This window comes from Apteryx mantelli, chromosome 25 (assembly GCF_036417845.1).
Source record: "Apteryx mantelli isolate bAptMan1 chromosome 25, bAptMan1.hap1, whole genome shotgun sequence".
Taxonomy (NCBI): Eukaryota; Metazoa; Chordata; class Aves; order Apterygiformes; family Apterygidae; genus Apteryx; species Apteryx mantelli.
The window spans coordinates 7,713,525-7,735,006 of record NC_090002.1 but is presented as its reverse complement, the minus strand read 5'-3'; the positions used below and the strand labels follow the sequence as shown (position 1 = coordinate 7,735,006).

Below are 21,482 nucleotides of genomic sequence, written 5' to 3'. Positions count from 1 at the left end.
ATGCCGCGGGCACCGGTGCGAGCCCGGGACGGACCCCCGGCCTCGCCTGACCTGCACCGAGCCGACGAGAGGGGGCTCGGACCCCCGTGCGCCACCCTGAGCCGCGAAACCCGGAGCAGGGAGGCTGCCGGAGGACGTGCTCCGGGAACGGCCGGGGGAGAGCAGGGGCCGCCCCTCGGCGCGGCGGGTTCGCGTGGGAAACGTCGCGGCGCGCGAGCCGAGATGGACGGGCTGCTCTGCTTTTTCCTGGAGAGGGACCGCAGAAGGGCTGGTATTGATCTGTCTTCATTACCCATTTCACTCAAGTTTCAAATCAACAAAATACACTTTTCCGCTCCAGCGCCCTCCCCGCCACAGCAGACAAAAGAAAAGCAATTTCCCGCAGTTTGCTCCGAACTCCGCTCCCCTTCCCTCGGCGCCCTTCATCCCTTCTCCCATTACAGAGGCTTCTTAACCGCAGCAAGTCGCTCTCCCCGGCAGCGCATAGACCCCCTGCTCCCGCCGCGGTGCGGGATGGGACCCCGGGAGAGGCCACAAAACTCCCAAACACCTGACGATTCAGCAGGGTCCCATAGCCACAAAGCGGCCCGGCACCAAAAACACGGATTAGGGCCGGATGGGCCCTTCCCGACCGTGCCAGGAGAGAGAAGCGCTGTGCAAACCATCTGCAGGGAAAAGCCTCCGATGCAACATTTTGTCCGTCTCTGCCAAGTTTCTAATTGCTTTAAAGTTGCAAAGAAACAAAACCCTTTTAAAATGTTTCGGGCTTCCCCCCCCTTCCCTTTTAACGCAGCTGCAATTTGAACGTCAGCTGTGAGACTATCCGCATGCAACCGCACCTCCAGGCACCTGGGGGGAGAGAGGGTTCGTACTCAAAACTGAGATCGCTATCGAGCTCAGCAGCTCCTTGTTTGTTTTTTAAGAGCATGCCGTTGCCGACCGTCGTTAATATTCCCGCTGGCGCGGTGCCCCGTAAGCGTCCCGTCCCCATCAGCGAGGTGGCAGGGTGCTGCTCGCTACGTACGCGAGCCAGCGGCCTCAGACACAGCAGGGACTTTGCGGTGCTCCTGGCTTTTGACATGGGACATCTGGTTGCTCTGACCACGCCGGGACCCCGATCCTCCTGCAAACTTCACCCAGGACTGGGGGCGAGGAGCAGGGCAGCAAGGGGTCGCGAGGAGGCTGATGAAACAGCTTCTCCCCCAAAGCACCAAGTGATGGGGCAGTCGGGTCTGGGAGCTCGAGGAGGAGGAAAAAGCAGGCGTGCACCTGGCCCGCCGGCACGCTTCGGCCGCTGGCTTTCCGCGTCATCGGCAATCTCTCGTTCCTACAAAAAATCCTCGAATTTTGCCTTTCCGGCCACCCCAAAGCCGCCGCCGCCGCTGCTGGACCCGGACCCTGGCGGGCTGCCGTGCACCTGCACCTTTGCAGGGCAAGAGTGCAAGGGCTACGGCTGCTCGGGCCCCGTGGGCCCCGTTTGCCGGGTTTCGGGAACGCCGCGTTCCCTGCGCCACGCTCTCCCCCTCCCCGGCTGGGCTCTGCTTTCAGGAGCTGCTGCCTGGGGATGCAGCCTTCCTCCTCCTCCTCCTCCTCCTCCTCCTCCTCCCCCCGCTGCGGAGCAGCCGTCCTGGCCAGTCTCATCCACACCACTCCGCCGTTAGATAAACTTCCTTTCAAAGGAGCCTGCTTAATCCCCTATCTCCCCTCGGCGGGATCCCGCTCCAGCTGCCGGGCAGGGGCAGGCCGGCCGGGGGGAGGCAGCTGAGTTATGAGCTATTTCTGACTCACGTCTACCACTTTCACAAGTTCCTTTGCAACACAAAAGGGAGGAGGAGGAGGGGTGGGGGGGAGAAAGGCAGATCGAGTTAACTCTGGAAAAGCCGGACAGATGGACGGGAAGAGGGAGAGAGGGGAGGTGAGCAGGGAGACGGAGCAAAGGGACACGCACACGCGCTGCAACCGGGCGCAGAAACGGGGAGCAGAAAACAGCGTGAAAGGGAAGCGAGGGCAGAGAGACCCGCGCGCGGCACCGAAGGGGAGCGGGACGCCCATTACCGGAATCTGACTTCACTCTTTCTGCCTTTGTTCTTCCGAGAGATTTTTCCATGCAGTGACTGCATTTCCTTCCTGAAAACGCTCTTGGAAAAAAGCCGCCTGTTCGCGCCCCGGCAGCCCCGGCTCATTACCGCCGCTAACGGCGCGGCTGCGGCGTCGCCTCCGCTCCCCTGCACGAGCCGGGAGCCGCGCGGGGCTCCCGCGAGGACGGCGGTGCTGTGTAGCCCGGAAACTCGGCGGGATAGCACTCCGGGCACGGAGGTTCAGCGCTCTGCCCTCACCCAGGCGTCTCTGCCGTGCCGGAGCGGGCGCCCACCGCGGCCCCGTGCGGCTGCCGCGCGGGGGGAGCTGCCCTGGGAAGCAACATCAAGTCCCGAAGGAGCGCTCCTGCCGCTCCAGCACGCAACGGGCCCTGCGGCCCGGCAAAACAGCATCGCTCCAAAGTGAGAGGTGGGAAGGCCGCATCTCAGCTCCCGGCAGCTCGAGGACGCGGGAGCAAAGGGGTGCAGGGGGCACCTTACGCTCTGCAGCCCCCCCAACGCCAAACATAAAGCCACAAGAGGGGAAAAACAGACCTAACGGAGGAAAAAAAAAGGGGGGGGGTTGCTTGCAATGGGGATGCAACTCCGCAGCTCAGAACTAAACGGTGGAGAAGGGGAGGGAAACACAGGGAAAAATAAATGCAAAGCAGTTGGCGGAGGCAGTTTAACCCCCCGGCTCCATCGCCGCGAGCGGGGCAAGGAGAACGGCCCGCAGTCCCGGCTGAGCTCCGATCCCTCGCCGCCCACCGCCGCAGCTTGCACCGGCAGGACCTCCAGCTCGGAGAGAGCTTGTGCTAATTACTTTCCTTTGTTAATTAAGCCCACGTGGCTCTAATAAGGTAACCTGCTGTTCTCCGATAAATTTAATTAGCCTGAAGGGAGAGCCCCTCCGCACAGCTATTTAAATTGTCACTTCCCATTCGCTTGGGCTTTGCTTCGTTCTTCCTCCCCTCCCTTCTCCCGCGCTCTCTGGGTTTGGGCCCCTTTTCTTTCCCTCTTCCACCCTGTCTCCCCCTTCCCTGCCGGGGCAGTGGGGAGAAAGGGGAAGGTCCCGCGCCGAGGGAGCAGGACGTGCTGCACCCAGAGCCTGGCGTCCCTGCAGTGATTTTACTGCCCGCAGCAGCCAGCACCTGGGATGACTCCCGGGATGCTCCCACCATCCAAGCCCAGCATCCGCTGCAGAAAACACCCATGCACGATGCGAATCCCGGGGGAGTTGCGACGGCCCCTCCGGGCACTGTCATCCCCCAGGACCCCGCGCTCGGCCGAGGAGGGGAGCGGCAAGGGACGGAGGGAACCCCTCACCCAAATTACACCCCGACCCCAACAGCCTCTTCCCTTGCAGCCTGCTGGAGGAAAGCTAAAGGAAAGGGATGCGAATTTAGCTGGGGGGCTAGAAAAAAAGCTTCTGGAGGTTTAAAGGGGGGGTTCCCTCACTGGGGGTCCTTGGGCCGTCCTGAAGAAGGGTTTGTGCATGCGCCCGGGGCCCTTCGCGACGGCGTCGGCTTGCAGCCGAGTGCTCCCCGGGCAGGGCGAGCGTCCCGGCCTCACCTGCACCGCCGGCTGCTTGGCGTCATTGCCGCCGGGCGAGCTGAGCCCCGTGGCCTGCTGCAGCAGGAACTGTCGTGCCACCTGGAGAGCCTGCAAAAGAGACACAGCAGGGTGGGCAGGGGGCAGAGGAGCCGTCCCCGTCCCACCGCGTCGCCCGCCCGCCCGCGCTGGCTCCCCGAAGCCCTTTGGATTAACCGCGCCAGGCGCGGACTGGCTGTCCCGCGCTGCGATTCCCGCTGCGCCAAAGACCTGCGCGCAACCTCCCATAAATCGCTCGGGGCCCCGTTTTTCCAGGCGTTTGGCACTTTTTCCACCCCTATCGCCTCCATCTCGGGCAACCCCTTTGCAAGCGCCGCTCCTAGCGAACGCATCCTCCGGCAACGCACAGCCTGCGCGAAACCAAAGGGCGCGCGCCCGCCGGGAGACGCTGGGAATCTTCCTTCCGTTTGATCCCACGCTCCCGCCAAGCCGCCGCCGCCGCAGCACAGCGCTTGGGGTTTTTCCTGAAGCTGACAACCCACATGTCTAAAGATACAATATGTACTTAATTATACAGCTGATTGTCACGTTGTAGCACCAAGAGTCGCAGTCGCCAGCCGGGATTTGGTGGTGCGGCGCGCGGTTTCCACCCTGCATTAATAATCCGCAAACGGGTCCGTGCAGCTGACAGAGTTCACGGCGATGTTAGCAACACTTGCAAGCGACCCAGCGTGCAACACGCTGCTTTTTATGAGTGTTTGCTTAGAAAGGGTTATTAGTTTCCTTAACACGCACCAGTTTGCTAAGGGTCTTGCCGAAAGGAGGTAGAAGTCACGCAATTTGTTTGCGCAAGAGGTTAAAAAAAAACAAAAAAACCCACCATAAACAGTTAAAAGAACACTTTTGGAAACGCACGTAAGCAACCGCGTACCAATGCATGCAGAACAGTAACAACAGCAACGAGCAAATATGTGAAATGAGAGAAAATCCTGCAAAGAGACAGCGCGGAGAGAGCAACAAGTGCGAGCAGGCAGGGAGCGAGCCGCTTGCAAGCGCCGCACACGCGCGCAAGCCCAAAAAAGAGAGAGGCTCATTCAGGAGCCGCGAGCAGGCCAAGGGAATAAGCTCTAACAAAAACAACCCTGCGGTACCCCGGCTGCTGCTCCCAGGCCCGCTTCCTCATACGTTCCTTATTTTTGCTTTTAAAGAAATTCTCTCTGTGTGCATGCTTCTTTTTTTTTTTTGGGTACATTTCTGAACAACAAAGTCATTGTAGTCCTGCCTGCAAGACAGGTTTTTATTACCGCGCGGAGACAGGCGGGGGGAGCGGCGGGGGGGAGGTCGGCGGGTCAGAGCCCAGCTTGGCGGTGCTGCAAACAGCATGTGGGTTCCCCCGAGCTGTCAACACCCCGGCCGTAAATCACCGCGCCGGCTTCCAGGAGGCGGCGGCAGCGCCCGGCCCCGCTGCTCCCGGGGTGCGGCGCGGCGCAGCACGGCACGGCACGGCCCGGCACGGGGAAAAGGCCGCGCGGGAATTTTCCACCTTTGCAGCTGGGAAGGAATAACGTGTCCCCGGTGCAAAGCGGTGCCCTGCGGGCGCAGGCGAAGGCGGCGCTGCCCGCGCGGGCTGCACCTTACGGCGCACTCACGCGCGGCCACGCTCTGCTCAGCTATTTATTTAACCTCTGCTCATCGAGGAGCACCCCGGTCCCCCTTAACCAGTCGCTCAATGGAGCGTCCAAGACGACTCATTACCTACTATTTAATTTAGCATCATCTCCATGGGGGAGTTGCTCGGTAATAGCCTATGCGGCAAATTTGGAGCAAAGCGTTTCCGAGTTGTGCCGCAACTCTGCTCGGTTTGGATAAAAGCTCTCTGACGCCTCTCTCGCAGGCGGGCAAGGAATTAGAAACGCGCCCGGGAAACGAGAGGTAACTCGAAAGGTGCTGCCGAAGCCGGCGGTTGCGAGCACCGGTTTTGGCTAGGGAAGGATCTGGCTGCGGTTCTGCTGTGGATACAAGCGCACGGCATGTCCATCCGTAAGGTGGACACGGCCCTGCCTATTTTATTAAAAAAAAAAATTCATATCGAGGGACCCAAACCCAACAGCTGTGCCCCAAATGCAGCAAAGAGCAGCCCTGGAGAGCAGGCAGGAAGCAAAGTGTGTTTTTGACTGCGTTTGCGAACCATCAAACAGCCCCATGAAAGTCAAAAGTCCAGGAATTTCAAAACCATACGGGATCCTAAAGCTACGTGCCGGAGATAAATTGACTGGGCCTGTCGGACGCGCAGCCCCCGGGGAAGGAAAGCAAATCAAAGAGCAGCCCCACCTGGGCGCCGGGCGCCCGCGGCCAAGGCACCGGCGCTCCCCAGCCCGCGCTGCAAGTTTTAAGTGCAAACCCCGGGAAAGCCTGCTGGAAGGAAGGTCCCTATGTCACAGATGGCCCCGGGCAGGCTGCTCCCGAATTGCACGGCCTCATCGCCACGCAGTCCTCGAGGACCGACGTGGGCATTCGCTGCCGGGAACCACTGAGCCCGGGCATCCCGGCAAAGACCACCGGGACCACGGCGAAAGTCGCCTGCCCAACTCCTCCATGGACACGTTATTTCCCTCTCATCAGCAGGAGGAGACGCACACGGGTAACGCGAACGCAAAGCCGCGCGACAGTTATGACAGCCAAAGCTCCGATATTTTAATTACTGCTCAAAAATGAAAACAGTAATTGCAGCAAGAATCCAAGTGTGGTGGAAGCCAACCCGAGGCTGCGCCGTGCCGCCGCGGTGTCTCTTCTCGCACACGCGTGCCGAGCGGGCATCCGGCGCCCACCCAACGACGGGTGCCGGATCACCGGCTGCAGCTCGCGCGTGCGCACCGGCCACCCGAGATTTCGGCGTTTCTCCGTGCGTTTGCTCGGTGCCTTTCACAGAGCTCTGCCTGTGTTTGGTTTCTCCGTTTGCACCGTGTGAAACTCCTCCGGCATCCGCAGGGGCTCGCGCACGGCGACAAGCCGACGCAATTAGCGTCTGTACAAGAAACAGGCAAAATGCAACCGAAAGGATGCCAACAACCGGCCCGGGGCGGCCTCAAAGCCCGAGGACGCCGCTTCCCATCACTTTGCTCCTGCGATGAGGTTTCAGCTCTGCCTTCGGAGGAGCCAGACGTGGCGGACGCGCTCCCGTCGCAGTCCTCCCCGCAGCGCCCCGGGATGCTTCGCCGTCACCGGCTCCATCAGCGCAAAGGCAGGTTTGGTTCGGAGCGGAGACCCAGCATCGGGTCCTCGGCTTTGTGGGACTCGCGGCACGTCCTCGGGGACAGCCGAAGCTCCGCCATGGCCAAACCCGAAATGCCAGCGGGATGAGGGGACCCACACAGGTCTCTTGCAGAGCCGGAACAAAATCAGGGCAGCGGATGGAGAAAAAGCAGGAGACGAGGAAAAAAAAGAGACCGGACCCGCTCCAGAGGCACCGCGCTAGGCAGGATGCTCCCAGGATCGCGCTTTCCAAGCCCAGCCGCTCCCTGGAAGTTAACCCGTGCGGGAGCCGCTCTCCCGCCTGCCAAAGGCAACGCTGCTTCTCCAGCCAGCAAAAGGTCTCCGGGAGACCCGGATTTAATCGCCCCGGCCGCACAACGGCGCCTTTGTCCACAGGGCGATGCGGGGACAGCCCCCGGCTTTTACGAGGCTTTGGGATCCCGGTAAAGTCTGCCTGAGTTTAAGCTGGCAAATCACTCGAACGAGACGAAGGTGGCTCGTGCCAGCGCTGGACTCGGCATCCGGAGGCGGCGGGCCAGGCTGGGGACCGGGCCGGTGGCCGGTGCCCAGAGCCAAGCAGCGGGATCGAGGGAGGCCGGCGGCACGGCCGCACCGCGGGCGCCCGCCGCCCCTCGGAGCAGGGGGATTTCATTCGCTCCCTGCTGACTCTCTCACTTTGTTGTGCTCTGAAGCACGAAATTACAAGATTTACAGGAAAAAATGACATGGCCTTACAATTGCACGCGGGGGGCCTCCCCCCGAGCGGCCCCTCCTCGCCGCGGCCGGCCTCGCGGAGCGTCAAAGGCAAAAGCTGCTGAGACCCGAACGCTGTGCAAAAGCCTCGGTGACATCTCCAAACCGGCGTCGCAGCTCCCAGCTCGGCCCGGCCTCGGGGAGGTTCGTGCCCAGAGCTTTTCCAGGGAGCGGAGCCGCCGCAAGGAGAAGGGACATTCGCCGTCCGAGAGACGACCCCAGCTCAAAGCCGTTGGATGGAAGAGGAGAGGCAAAACTTGCTGGACAGAAGCTGATGGGAAAGCCACATTTCTTAACCTCACTCCAAAGGGCTGGAGACCTTGCACAACTCTAGATGCCAGTGGGAGGAAGCCTTTCCGTAGGGATAAGCACGCAGGGCATTGCCCGTAATCTCGCCTTACTTCTGAAACCACCCGACGGCAGCAGGGAGAAAGTCTCCCCCTTAAAACTGGCTGGGCTTTCACCTCCCGAGTCTATGAACTGGAGCAAGATGATTTTTTTTAAACTTGTATCCTGCCGCATGGTGTTATTCAAGAGTCATTAGCACGTTACCCGTAATTAGGAACGAATGGGTTGTGTCAAATTCATCATGCTCCTGGATGGCTCCCTTTGATCAGCAAATTATCCCATAAAAAAGTTTGTAATGTCTCAGACGCTTGCGTCAAGAGCTGATGCTCTTTGGCTTTGTCCTCCAAAAGAGCGGCAGCGACATGTTTCAGGGCTTCGGAAGAGGACGGTAATTCTTATTTTGCTGGGGTGGCCCACAACTACCCCAGGCTACGTACGAGCACATATGCTACCGGTTTGGGTCACCAGCCCTGAGCCTCCCGTCCTGGTAAATCTACGTCTGGAGTAGGAGGATTTTAACCTGGTCTTCGCAGTAGGATTACGCTCATTTAATTAACTTAGCTTTTCCCCCCTACACCCTTTTTTTTTTTAAACCACTAGAACTAAATCAGAAAAATATAGCCAAGGTTTTGCCGGTGTCCTGGTGCGCCTCCCGCTATTTCTCTAATTAGGCAGTGCTCTAGTATGATACAAGGTCCATGGCAGAGGTAGAACATACTCCATAACTGGACCGACTTCCAAGCACGCATTTCTAAAAGCAACCAAAAAACTGAAGAGTGCCTAGACAAGTTCTTAGCACGCTGGAGGAAAAAGCTCCCCTAATTCCAGCATTCCCACCTCATGCTGCCTCACCTGCCGCGCGCTGTACATGCTCCTCGCTTGACTTTTGCAAGGTTTTTTTGCAGCTAGGCTGCAAAAACACCAGAGCACCAAGAAATGCTAAAAAGCGCGTGTGGGGGCGGCAAATAAAACATGCCTCGGATTAATCCCAGGTGCGGCCGAACACAGTGTCCAGACAGCAGAACCGCCGTGCCAGGAGCAGCTCCCGGGGAGCCGGAGGAGCTCCCAGGGCAGCGAAGGCTCCCCAGGCGCCCGGGCTGGCGGGGCAATGAGCCGGGAGAGGCCGCTCGCCTTCACCGCCACACCGAACCCCTTGCGTTCCCCGAATGAACGGGGCGGGTGGATCCTCGCCCTTCTCCCAGAAGAAAGCGGCTCATCCTCCAGCCAGGGCGTGTGGACTCCAGAGGGGAAATAGCCCATTATCCCGGTTTCCACCCAACATACCTGGAGATTAATTCATTAGCTCTTCCCCAAAAGGCTCTCGCGCTCTTCCAGGCTGGATTCCACGTCCTCCGGCAGAGCCAAGCAGGCGAGCCAAGGAACGCATTAACCTGGCAGCGAAGCTCTCCTCTTGGATGCAATGAATTTGGTGCACCTCAGCGGGGGAGACCTCCTCGCCTCCCCGGGCGAAGGAGCGTGCCCCAGAAGACCACCTCTCCCCGCGCCCCCGGAGGCGATGGCCCTTCGCACGCAGCTGAGACGCTGCAGCAAGTCCAGAGGAGGGGACGCGTGCCCGGACTACGCTTGCTCTGCAGAGATGGAGACTCCCCGAACGGCGGGTAAGCAGCTTTTGGCTGCCTGCCCCTGGCAAATATCGCAAAATTCATTTTCTCCCAGGGGGAAAAACGGGGCACATCAGGCCCAAGCGACGGAGGAGCCCGGGCAGAGGAGACGGCAGCTCACGTGCACCACGTACAACAGCGATGCAGACGGAGACCGACTCGCACTTCAGCCCCTAAGTTAATCTCTCACCTTTGCTTGGCCACTTCTTTTTGGCCACTTGGCCACTCCCCTAAAACTTGCCAGAACTGAACCTCTCCAAGGCCTTGAATCACCTGGTCAAATTTGGAAGAAGTAGGTCAAAAAGTTCAGAAGTTACTGGGCAAGGACAGAGACATCCATGGGTCTTCCTAAAAGTGTCACAAGCCTCCCAGAAAATCAAGCGCCACAATGGAAAAAATGTGGCCAGGGTATTTTTAAAGTACCTTATTCTACAAGGTATTTTATTTTTAAAACGGCATACTTAATGATTACCAGCGATGCCCGGACGCTCCAGCAGCAGAAGCCAAAAGCGTCCCCACTGCTCTCCGCCGTGCCAGGGAGAGCGGCTTCCCGGGCAGCCCCGGATGGGAACCACTGCCCAAAAATAGCCCAGGGAATTTCCACCTGGATGGGATCAAAGCTCTGAGTGGGTTTTAGCCTCCAATGAGTTAAAACAAAACAAAAAAAATTAAAAAAAATTATAGGAAACCAAGAGTTTTGCAGGGAAGGAGGCAGAAAGCGGCTCTGTAAAGAGATTCTCTATCTTCTGCTTTCCCTCTACTCCTTTTGCCCAAAAAAGCGGTTTCTGGTGGTGGGGCTGGGAAGGGAGAAAAAGTCAACCAAAAGAAAGTTTTTTACGCTAGCCTCATAAAAATGACATCGTCGCATTCCAGAATTAGAGCTATTAAAACAACACACACGCTCGCAGATATTTTTAGATGGATATTAACCGTAAATGATGCCATATTGAAAAGCACTTCCACCCAGCCCAGCCCCAGCCCGGCTTAACCAGAACCAAATGGCTCCACGAGATCAAAATTAACAAAATGACACAATTCTTCATAGGAGAAAAAAGAAGAAAAAGAAGGAAAAAAAAGTCCTTTTACAACTAACTCTGTGCCTCTTTCCCGCTCGGCCCCAGCCGGTCTCCCTTTCGCTGCACACACTCGAATGCTTCTGGACTTTATTCCTCCACTCCTGACTCTTCAGTGCTCACAGGCAAGGGGTTAAACCCATTTCCACTAATGAAGAAGACAAGGAACAAGCTCCCGACAATCCCATCCTCCCTCCTAGCCGGGAAAAAAGAAAAAAGGGGGGGGGGGGAAAAAAAGAAACCCTCCTGCATTCACGCTCAGTAAAATATGAAATATAAATCAAGGAACCTAATAGAGAGATGAGTTTCACTTAAGTGCTCTGGTCTCATTTTTATCTTAAATACCCTAATAATAGCATATTACACAATATATTTGAAATGTGATCACATGTTTTATGGAACGGTATCTTTCCTACCATAGGGAAGTGCCCTTCCTCCCCCATCCACACCCTTCTTCAAATAGAGAAAAAGTCCGATTTGCTCCTCTCTTAAAAGCCTTATTTTTGTTTAATAACTTAACATTTATTTTACATGTGTCTGCAATAAATTGCAAGGGCTTTTTTGGATAATAAAAAAACGCAGAGCAACGTTAGAGCGGCTGGCTGGCTGGATGGGTTTTCCAGATGGCTCCTTTTCTATAGGATTGCAATTTGGAAAGAGCTACCGTACGAGCCTCTAGGCTCGGAGCCGGGGGGGAGGCAGGGTTTGGGGCGAGAAGCAGCACCGTGCGCCTCGAGGGGCAAGGTCTGCATCAACAGCATGACGCAGGAGCCCTGGCAAGGCTGGGGATTTGGGGCTATTCCCCTGGGAATCAGGCCCGCTGCGATTCCCAGGCCTCCGGCTCCTGCAGGCGCTGCGCTGCCGGCGCTCAGACTGCTGCCAGCAGGGGTTACCGCTGGGATGGGTTCGGATTTTGGGGTGGGACTTAGAGGAGGGGGAAAAAAAAAGAAAAAGAAAAAGAAAAAAACTAAATTCAGGGGAAAACACGTCACACTGAGCCGAACGCAGGCTTTGCTCACGCTTCCCCCAGGATGTCCCGCTCCGAGTCCCTCCGCCCACGCGCTGCCTCCCTGAACCTCCCTCCCCGAATCTCAGCACCGGGGACCTCCGTCCTCGCTCTCCGCTCGCGCCGTCCGCCGGGAGGGTGCCGGCGAGCAGTGGTGCACAGCGAGAGTCCCACCGCGACGACCGTCGCGCTCCGTCCCGCACGCAAAGCCCCGGCTCCGGGCTCCCGGGAGGCTTTAAAACGCCGGCTCCGGGGCAAGACCGTGGATTTTTAGAGGGAGAGGAGCAACGCGGGGCTTGCGCCCTTTCCAAAGCGTGCAGGTGCAAAGGAGACCCCGGAGAGACCCAACTCACCGGGAAGCAGGCGCCGACGGCAGCGCTGCCCCAACGGTGCAACGGGGAGCTGCAAAGCCGCAGCGGGGCAGGAGCGAGGCTTGGGGACCCCGCGGCAAGGTCCCGCGTCCCCCCCCCCCGTCACCCCGGTTTCCTGCCGGCCGCGCTCCGGCGAGGATTACCCGGGGTCCCGCGGCGGCGGGGACGGCAGGGGCTAGCCCCCCGCGTTAAAAGCTCATTAATGCGCAAAGGCGGCAGGGCCCTTTTGAGCCTCCTTCCAGGATGTCAGCGCGCCGGAGGTCTCCCGGCGTTCCCACAGCAACCGCGGTGGGAGATCCCAGCCGCTAGGCAACCCTCCCATGCCCCCGGCTGACCTCTCCCCTGCGGCAACCCCGGCACAAAGCGGAGCGCGCGCTATTCAAGCCCGCCGAGGCTTTGCCGCCGGGCCCCTCCATTGAAATGCAGGGATTTAACCCCAGCGCCGGGGAAGGGGGGCCGGGAGGGGGGGGAAGCGCTCCTCTTCCTCCCCTCCAGCCCCTTCGCAGCGCGACTCTGCAGGGACGCGCCGCCGCCGAGATTAGATTCCCTGCGGAAGCGTGACCCGCGGCCCGGAGCGACGCTCCCCGGGAGCACCCATCCCGGGGGGAACAAGCCAGCGAGCCGGGGAGACGAGGGGCGGCAGCGCTGCAGCGGCGGCCCCACTGCGGAGGTCACCGCAAGCGGGATGCGGCACCCTGCCCCGCGGCCGCCGGGTCCCCGTCGCCTCCAGGCTGGCTGGTGTTTACCCTGGAGAGGAATGAGAAACTCAGGAGAGAAGGCGGCTTCTCTCCTGTTCTCCCGGCCACAGGGCACTCCGAAAACGCAACAGACGGGGCGGGGGGGAAGATCAGGTGGGCTTGAGGACCACGAGACGAAGCGTGCGTTGGAGAGGAGCCACTGCGAGCACGGGGAAACGCGTGTCCTCTTGCTCCAGGGACTCCCAGCAAGTCGGGAGGAACGGCGTCGGGTGTCCAGGCGCGCAAGGAAACACCGTTTCCTCCTCAAGCTCGTGCCCCGGACGCTCGCGGCCAGGCAGGGTGCTAGCAAGGCTCCCTCTCTCACCAGCGAGCTCCCCGCGTCCTCGGAGATGCATCTTCACCCCAGAAATCCCCGCAGCCCCGCGGCGCCCCGGCGTGGACCACGGCTCGGCGCGCCCGCTCCGCCGCGCTGCTCGCTTCAGCCTCAACTCCCGCCCGGTGCCCGACTTCTGCCTTCCCGCGTTTGCCTCTCGCTCCCTCCGTCACCTCGTCACTCTTGCCCGGATCATGGTTCCGGGCCGTTTTTATCTGGTGCGCGGGAGACCAGCACCGGCACGAGCCCGACTCTTGCGCCCGGCCTTATCCCGAGACACCTTCCCCATGACCCACCTTCCGCCTTGGAGGTGGAAACCTGGCCCAGCGGCAGGAGCGCAGAAGCCGAAGGAAACTTTCTGAGGGGTTTTGGTCCAAGCCCACCAAGGGAATTAGGATTTCTAGCTCCCACCAATGCCTGTTGGACGCAGGTATCCACAGACCTTGGCCACTAAAGGTCAAACTCATCTCTGAAAGCCACTGGTGGCTCTTCAAGTTGAACTTCAGTGGGGAGATCGAGTGGTGGGTTTACACCCCTGGACTTCCTAACTTTTCTTGGGATTTCATGCAGTTAAATAGAAATAAAGGGAGCAACAGCCGACATCTCAGGAGCTGCAGCAAGAGTCGGGACAGAGGAACTGTCAGACAGGAACAGCCCGACGGTGCAGGAACCTGCCTTCGACAAGGGGTGAAGGCTGGATGCTTCTCAGGATGGTGTAAAGCCTTCATAAAGCACCTAATTGCGCAAAACTCTCTATATGGGGACATTTATTCTTGACCCCAGCTGGTGCTCAGCCTGCTCCCTGAAGCATGAAGATTGATAGTCCTTGAGATGCCTTTTTTTTTTCCCTTTTCTCCCCAAGGTACTGTCATTGCAGATGTCATTTGCTTTTGGAAGTTTACCAAACCCTCTGCCTTAATAATTCCGTGCGCCAGCGACTTTCCCAGAGTAATTACATCAGGAGTTGAAAAGAAGAAATATGAAAGGGTGGAATTGAACCCCGTTCCTGCATCCGGGGAGGAGGAGGAGGAGGTGGCTGGCCCTGCCCTACCGGGCTCCTCTCGCCCTGGCCCCAGGGAGGCCAGAGGCGCGGGAAGGCTCTTGGCCGGTTCCTGGTGTAGTTCCCGGGGACACGGATCATGCGGACAACCCGGGCAGATGGCCTGCCCACGGGGCTGGGAGGCAAGCTGGACCGGTGGAGCCTCTTCAAGCCGCGGAGGGAGTCTCCGAGCGGAGCTCCCCGCTCCGTCTCGAGCCGCAGGAGCGCTCGAAACCATCTTGGTGGTGCAAAGCACCAACTTCTCAGCACCTTGCAGAGCGATTTTGGGCCAGGAGGGCCACAAGCTCTGCCCCCAGCTCTGGGTTGGGAAGTCAGGGCTCCCGGGTCCCGTCTCTCAGCTGCAGCGAGAGGACGGTGCGACACCCAGGGCCCGGGAGGGAGCCACCGACCTGCTCCGTGGCCTTGGGCAACGGGGCTCCCCGCCGCGGCATCCTCGTTTTTGGGGAGGCACCTCCGGGGCTGGCTCCCGGCCCTTCCTTCCTCCGGCCGGTGCACAGGACCGCGCCAAGGCGACAAAGAGCTAAGCCCAGCGCCCGGGGCGAAGGCGAGCGGGCACCCGCGGAGGCGACACCGACGGCAAGAGCCGGCTTCCACCCGGCCCCCAGCAGCACACGCCGAAAAAGCACCGGGGCATCCCCGGCAGAGCCGTTCCCGTCCTCTCCGTCTCCTCGCTACGCGGGGCCGTCGCCCCGAGGCGGCAGCCGCGCGGGGAGGGCGAGCGGCGGCTCCTCCGGCAGGGGTGACTTGCAGGAGCATTACACGCATGATTACCCTGCAGATCAGGGGAACAGGGGCTTAACTGCGTGAGAAACGGCTGTTATTCAGGTAATGGATTTACAGCACTCACTACTAAAGTATCAGACACAGCAATTTTTTACAGCTTTCACGCTGGAATTTATGGCTCGGGGAGGCGATCTCCGTACGAGGCAGGGATCATTGCCTTATTTAGTATCCGAGGAGGAAAATTTATGTTTTCTCCAAAGTTTGTTTTGAAAGGTAACCTGCAGGCAGGCGCACGCGAGCGCGGCCGGGGCGGGTGCTTGCTGCGTGGCCACGCGTGTGCACGGCGCGCGGCCCCCGCCTGCAAAGCCCCCGCGGCGCACGCGCACGGAGGGACGCGCGGGCAAGGACACAGCCTGCCCACGCGCGCGAGGTTGCTTCCTTGCGTTAAGGCGCTGCAAGGGAGACCGACTCCAGTTACCCGTCCAGAGGGCCGAACACCGATTTAGCAGAAAAGATCGCTCCTTATTTTACAGCCCACGGGTCTTTCAAGTCCTTTTGGCTGCAAACCCAAACACTCGGAGGACCCAATCCCTCGCTGCCTCGTGCAGATTTTTGGAAAGCACCGGGCCGAGCGGGAGGAGGAGGATGGTGAAAGGAGGAAGCGGGCGCCTCTCCTACCTGCTGCTGCTGGAAGTGCAGGAGCTCCACGGGGCTCATCTCGCCGTTGGGCTCCCCGCTCGCTGCTCCTTCTCTTCCGCCGCCGCCTCCGCCGCCGCCCCCATCGGGCTGGTTCGCGAGGCTGCCGACCCCGTTTTGGCTGGAGGGAGTGGACCGTATCGTCTCCGAGGCGGATTCAACCATCATGACTTGCTAGCGGGACCTGCGGGAGCGAGGGGAAGGAGAGAGCCAAGGCTGAGAAGAGAGCGGCAGCCCCTCCGCTCGCCCTGCCTGCATCCCACTCCGGCTCCTGCTCCGGGGTAACCCCGGGAGGAGCTCCCGCACGGGGACATGCTGGGATGGGATCTCAAACCTCCTGCTGCACGAGGCTGCTTTTGCTTCCAAAGCAGCCGGTTTTAGCTGCGGTCGGTTTGCTCCCCAACACGCGCCCTGCGACCCGCCGCGGGAGGCTGCAGCGAGCTGGGTGCAGGCAGCGGGACCAGCGCTCCGGACGCTCCCGCAGCTCGCAGCAAACATCGGCACCGGGGCAAGGTAAACGCGGGAAATTGCCATGTTTTTCATCTCTCTCCTGGACTGATGAAAGAGAGGAAAACCCCAGAAATTGTGTTTTTTTGCACAGAACTAGGAATTCCACAATCCTCCCCTTTGAGCAGCTCGAGGCAGCAAAGCGGCAGAGTTTTCAGTCGACGGAGAGCGAACCACGTGGAGCCCGCGCTACATTTCACCTTGAGAACTTCAAAGTTGACACGTTTCCACAAAGCGTTTCAACTTCTGGCAAATCAGCCTTTTCCAGCAGGAAAAACCACCCTGCCTGAAAGGTCGCCGTCACTCCTAAGCAGCAGGACGGTGCCGCATAGCTGGGACGCGGAACGGCAAACGAGCGGCAGCCCCCGCTCGCAGAGCCACCGACGCGACAACGGGAGCAGAGCTAACGACATCAGAGCGCGGTGGCTCTTTGGAAAACATCAGTCGGAAAACCCTGTCTTTTCCCCAGGCGTCTCCTCGCTCCCTGTCCTCCTGCTCAGATGGTCGCCTGCCCCTGGAGAGACCAGCCCGGGAGCATCGCTGACCCCACGCGCGCAGGCAGCAGGTGCTGCAACGTGCATTGCATTTTCTCCCCCGCTTTAGCCTTGCACGAGTCCATTGCAAAGTTTTGCACCACTTGCCGGCTTTATTTCATCCTTCTGGTCCCTCTCAGGGCAACGGCACAACGCTTTGCTGAGGGGTTTTCTCCCCGTAACCTCTCCCTGGCCATCGCCGTTACAGCCGGGTCACGCAGGGATTAGGGCAGGGAGCGCCGCGGATCTCAGCTCCTGCCGGGCTCAGACCTACGCCAGCACCCAAGCACCCTGCAAACCTCCCAAGAGGCACGACGGGCGGTGGGGAAGGCCGAGGGCTTCCGGACTTCGCTGGCCAGAGATGGATTTGGCAAACGCAGCTCCCGGTGCCTAGAGGCAAAGGCAGCGCCTTTAGGTGCACGAACAGGCCACGGGCTGGGAAACCCGGTCGTACTCCAACACCACCAAACTCTGCACGAGAGCCGAGCAGGGCCCTAACCGCTAGCCTCCACGACCCATATGTTTTTAAATGCCTTTTAAACTAACACAGAGGGGATAGGGCAGGGACTGCTGAAGAGCTGGAGGGATCGGTTTCAAGGAGACGAGATGGAGAATCCTCCACCAGTTGGGTTTATCAGCGGGCAACTTGTTAGCTGCAGATTGGAGAGTTCCCGTCTCCAACCGCGGGACACGCGTGCGCGGGGCGTCCCCACGGCGCTGCCCCAGCCAACAGCCACGCGTCCCCGCGCACACGGAAATCGGCATCACGCTTCACGCGCACCCTGACTTCATATCCGTGCATGCTCCTGGCCAGAGGGATAACCGGGAACAGAGCTTACGTTGGATTTAATTCCCTCCGGGAGACGCGAGGCAAGGCTCTTCCTCCCCTCTGTGCCGCTCTCCCCGAATGCGGAGACGCCGGAGGATTTGGGGACGAGAAGCACCGTGGTTTTACCTGCAGGAGCACCTGGATGCGAAGGGAGCGGGGAAGCCCCTGAAGGGCTGAAGAGGGAAGAGCACTCAGCCACCGCGGATCAGAGCTGGCCAGCAAGTTTGAAACCGGAGAGGAATAAAGACAGAGGGACGGCGAGAAGAAACACTGCTTCTTCCCCTTTCTTCTCTTCTTTTCTCCCCTTCCTCCCCCCCCCCCCAAAAAAGATAGAAAGACAAACCGCGAACAACATAATTGCTGAAATGTGGCGTGTAATAATAGCTATTCAGAAGCTGATCATTCATATTAAACAGGGTGAAGCAAGCTTCTCATTTGCATGTTTGAGATTATATGCATTTCAAAAGTCATTTCCGCAGGGTATATGACTGACATTAATTCCCATGCGGAGTTGTTGGCTCCCTCCTGCAGTCCTCACACTATCAAACACACGTGCGGGCGCGCGCACGCACACGGGGACACACTGGTGGCTACAGGAGAATTCAAGGTTAAAGGGATTACTGCATTTTATTTTTACTTAAAAATGCAGAAGTCATGAACAGGGATGCCGGGGCAGCGGGGCGAGATCGGCACGGGCTGCGCAAGGAGCGGAGCAGCTTTCCGAGAAGGGATCGGAGATTACCAGAAAAGGAAGTGCATGTTTGCCTACGGATGCCGCATTCGAAACAAAAAAAAAAAAAAAAAAAAAAAAGCCGAAAGAAAGAGAAACGGGAGGCAGGTGGCCCCGATTCAGCGCAGAGCCGCACTGTCCGACCGGCCCCGGCACGTGCTCTGCCCGTGCAAAACCTCCCCGTGCTGCCCCAAATCCTCCTCCCCACCTGGCTTTCAGCCCCTTTCGCGCAGAGGGGTTCAGGCCAGCCCGACGATACAGGAGCCCTTGAAAGCGGCATCGGTCAAGAAAACACCTTCCGCCCTCGAAAATAGGGTTTGCTCCCTCTCCGCAACGTCAAACAAGAGGCTTTTAGGAAAATTAAGAGGTTTTCGTTACTTTTCTCGTTTTCCTTCGGAAAACTCTGCAGGCAGCCCCGAGTTTCGACCACGCGAGCGGCCCCGCGGGGTCTGTCTGCGTCCAGGAGTCACAAGGTATCACCGCGGCCAAAAACTCAGCAGGACTCAAAAAGGGATTTGACTTGTATATGGAGAACAAGAATATCCAGAGTTACAACAGGAAGTATTAAAAAAAAAGGCCAAAAAAAAATATATCGTTTTGGAAAGGATATAAACTTTCCTGGCTTCGGGGCATAAATTGAAGCCTAACTATTGGGAATTAGGAGGAAATCTCTTCTCGTAGATGAGCTGTAAGCGGGGGCTTGCTTTGCCTTCCCCCAAAAAGCATCGGATCCTGGCCCCGAGCAGAGACAGGATGCCGGAGCAGCTGACCCAGCGCGCGGCTCCAGTTGGGCAATTCCTCCAGCCGGTGACAACGGGCCAGTTCGGTTCCCTCTCCAAGTCTAGTAAATTTGACTTCCCGTTCTCAAACCCTACTGGGATGCCGGCGTGTTTGGGTTCCCGACACTGCAAGGGAAGTAGTAAAAGAATGTAATAATAATAATGAAAATATTTCCATGCACATAAAAGTTTTACAAAACCTTAAAAAAGAAACCCAAAAAATGAAGCCAGTGTCTGAAATGTTACGGCGTCGACTGAAACTAGGAACGAGCACCCTTCGGATCCGGGCTGAAGCCGCACGCGGGCAGGAAGGTTGTAAGGAGGGTTGTAGCGAGCGGCACAAGCGCGTCCCGGCTCTGCAAGTGCTTAAGCACACGTGCGCCTTCCCGCGCAGGCGGGAGGCCCGGGCAGGATCGGAGCGCCAGCTTTTCATCTATTTTAGTTCAAACGCGTCCAGTATTTTAGGGATTCACCATATGCTGGTATCCGGAGGGCCTAACCAGGACCGCCAGGGCGCGAAGGCGCAGAGCCTGCCCGGAGAGGCAGCGCGGGAGCTGCAACGCCCAGGAAAAGTGCAAAACCGCGGTTCTGCTCAAAAGGGGAGGGGACCCTCTAATGGCAACGAGCAGGCGAAGCTGTGCAAATGGATTGCTAATTACCGTTTCTCCGAGGCCACAATCCAAATCATTTGCACTGAATAAGTGCTCTTTCATTTTTCTCTTTTGCTTAAACGTGCACCTTTCACAGGACAAAGACGGAGAAACAGAAACGGAGAATTACAAACGCCGTAAAGAGAATCCCCCTGCCTTTAGCAGTACCATATGGCAATGAGAGTATATTAATTACCGTTGCCTTTTAATTAACAATTGCTTAATCTGAGCAGTAACATTTCCTCGACATCCTCCGACTCGCCGCTAACCTGCAAAGTGCACGCGCCATGCCAAGTCATCAATTCATTTTTATTGACATTCCCCCCCCCGCCACCCTCCGAACAGGCACGATACCAGCGCTTTCCAATTAACACCTCCACACTCTCTAATTAGCGCAATTAACAGACTGATGGATGCGCAGAGCTTTCCCCGGGAGAGCGCACGCAGCTCAGCCGGCCGCGCTGCACGGACGGGCGTCCCGCAGCGCGCACACGCGCCCGGCGTCGGAAGCGCAAACACGCAGCCGCACATGAGCGCCGCAATCCCGTTTTCCCGCGTCGCTGCCGGGCGTTTCCGAGCCGGGAGGTACGGCGGCTAACGCAATGCAAAGGTTTTGCATTAAGGACGTGGGAGCTGCCGTACAGTACCCAGTGCTCACGGATCATTTGGGGCAAAAAATTAGAGAATAGGGCACGGGCGGTGCGGTTTCTCCCCCCATCTGCCCTCCCAGCTCCCGACGGATTTCGGGGTGCCCAGACCCGCCGCGTGATGCCCCTTCCCCCCTGCCCGATTCAGCATCCCCATCCTCTGGCTAAGTAGCCCGTCTCGGCCCCCGGGACGCGCAGAACAGGCGCATCTGCGGCTGCGAGGTCTCCGAGGCGCGGCAGCGAGCTCTGAACGCCTATTTTCGCTCCCTTCCCCTCGCCTCTCCTATTTTTAAATATCCTGATTAGGACGGTCCGCGGGGGCTCCCTAACTTTGGGCTGCCCTTCGCAGGACCGTGCCGGGCGCTGCCTACGGCCGTCGCCCCCAAAACCGGAGCCAGGCTCCGGCGACGGGGAAACCACGCAGACCCCGGTATTTTTTAGAAGAAGCAGCCGCGACGGGGCAGCAGCAGATGTCGGCAACGTATTATTTACACAGGCACCGGGGAAGTCACGGCGCAGTATTTTTGGCAGCCGCGACGCCATGTGAACGGCGCAGAAAAGTGTGGGATGCACATGAGCCCGGGAACGGCGGCGGCGGGGAGGGGGGGGGAGCCGAAACCAGTCGCCTCCGGAGGATCCGCTGCGGAGATTAACCAGGCCTAGGTGCCGCGCTCGCCTCCTCCCCGGTCCCCGCGCCGGCAGCACCGACCTGCATCCTGCCGCAAGCAGGCAACCGGCTGCCCCCTTGCCTCAGTTTCCCCAGGTGCAATAGAAAGCACCCGGAAAACAGGGCCCAGAAGGGATAAGGACAAACAGCGGGACAAACGGGCAGCAGGCAGGACGCCCGGATGCCTGGAGCAACCTACCCGAGCAAATCCCGCAACGGCTGGGGAGAGGCGCCAACTGCCATAAATCCAGCGGAATAGGCAGAGAACCCGGGGCCCTAAGGAGTCCTGCACGCGCACGAGGTTTGGGGAAGCTCAATCGCAGGCACCGGATCTGCTCCGAGCCGCGGAAAGTTGAGCAACCTGCCCGCCCGGCTCCGGCGCTGCAAAGTCTTTAGGAAGTGGCTGGCTAATCTTAAAAGGCTTTGGCTTGAGGAGCAGAAGCAGCAGCCGGCATTGCTCAGAGAGTGGCTTTTTACCCTTTAATTAACACCCAAACACATGGAAATGTGGAAAGGGGATTAAAATAAAAGTCTGGGGG

The 21,482-nt window shown here is 59.0% G+C and overlaps 1 protein-coding gene across 9 annotated transcripts in view; it reads right to left on the bottom strand.

Annotated features, from left to right (window-relative positions):
- The window catches only part of FOXP4 (forkhead box P4), a 65,573-nt gene that overhangs the window by 26,889 nt on the left and 17,202 nt on the right, over window positions 1-21,482 (bottom strand). For all 9 annotated transcript variants that reach the window (XM_067310447.1, XM_067310453.1, XM_067310454.1 and 6 more), the window contains exons 2-3: window positions 15,584-15,785; window positions 3,648-3,737 (exon numbers count right to left, since the gene is read on the bottom strand). In XM_067310447.1, coding sequence (XP_067166548.1) covers window positions 3,648-3,737; window positions 15,584-15,769 — 276 coding nt within the window. In that variant the 5' untranslated portion in view covers window positions 15,770-15,785. The remainder of the gene's footprint in view (window positions 1-3,647; window positions 3,738-15,583; window positions 15,786-21,482) is intronic.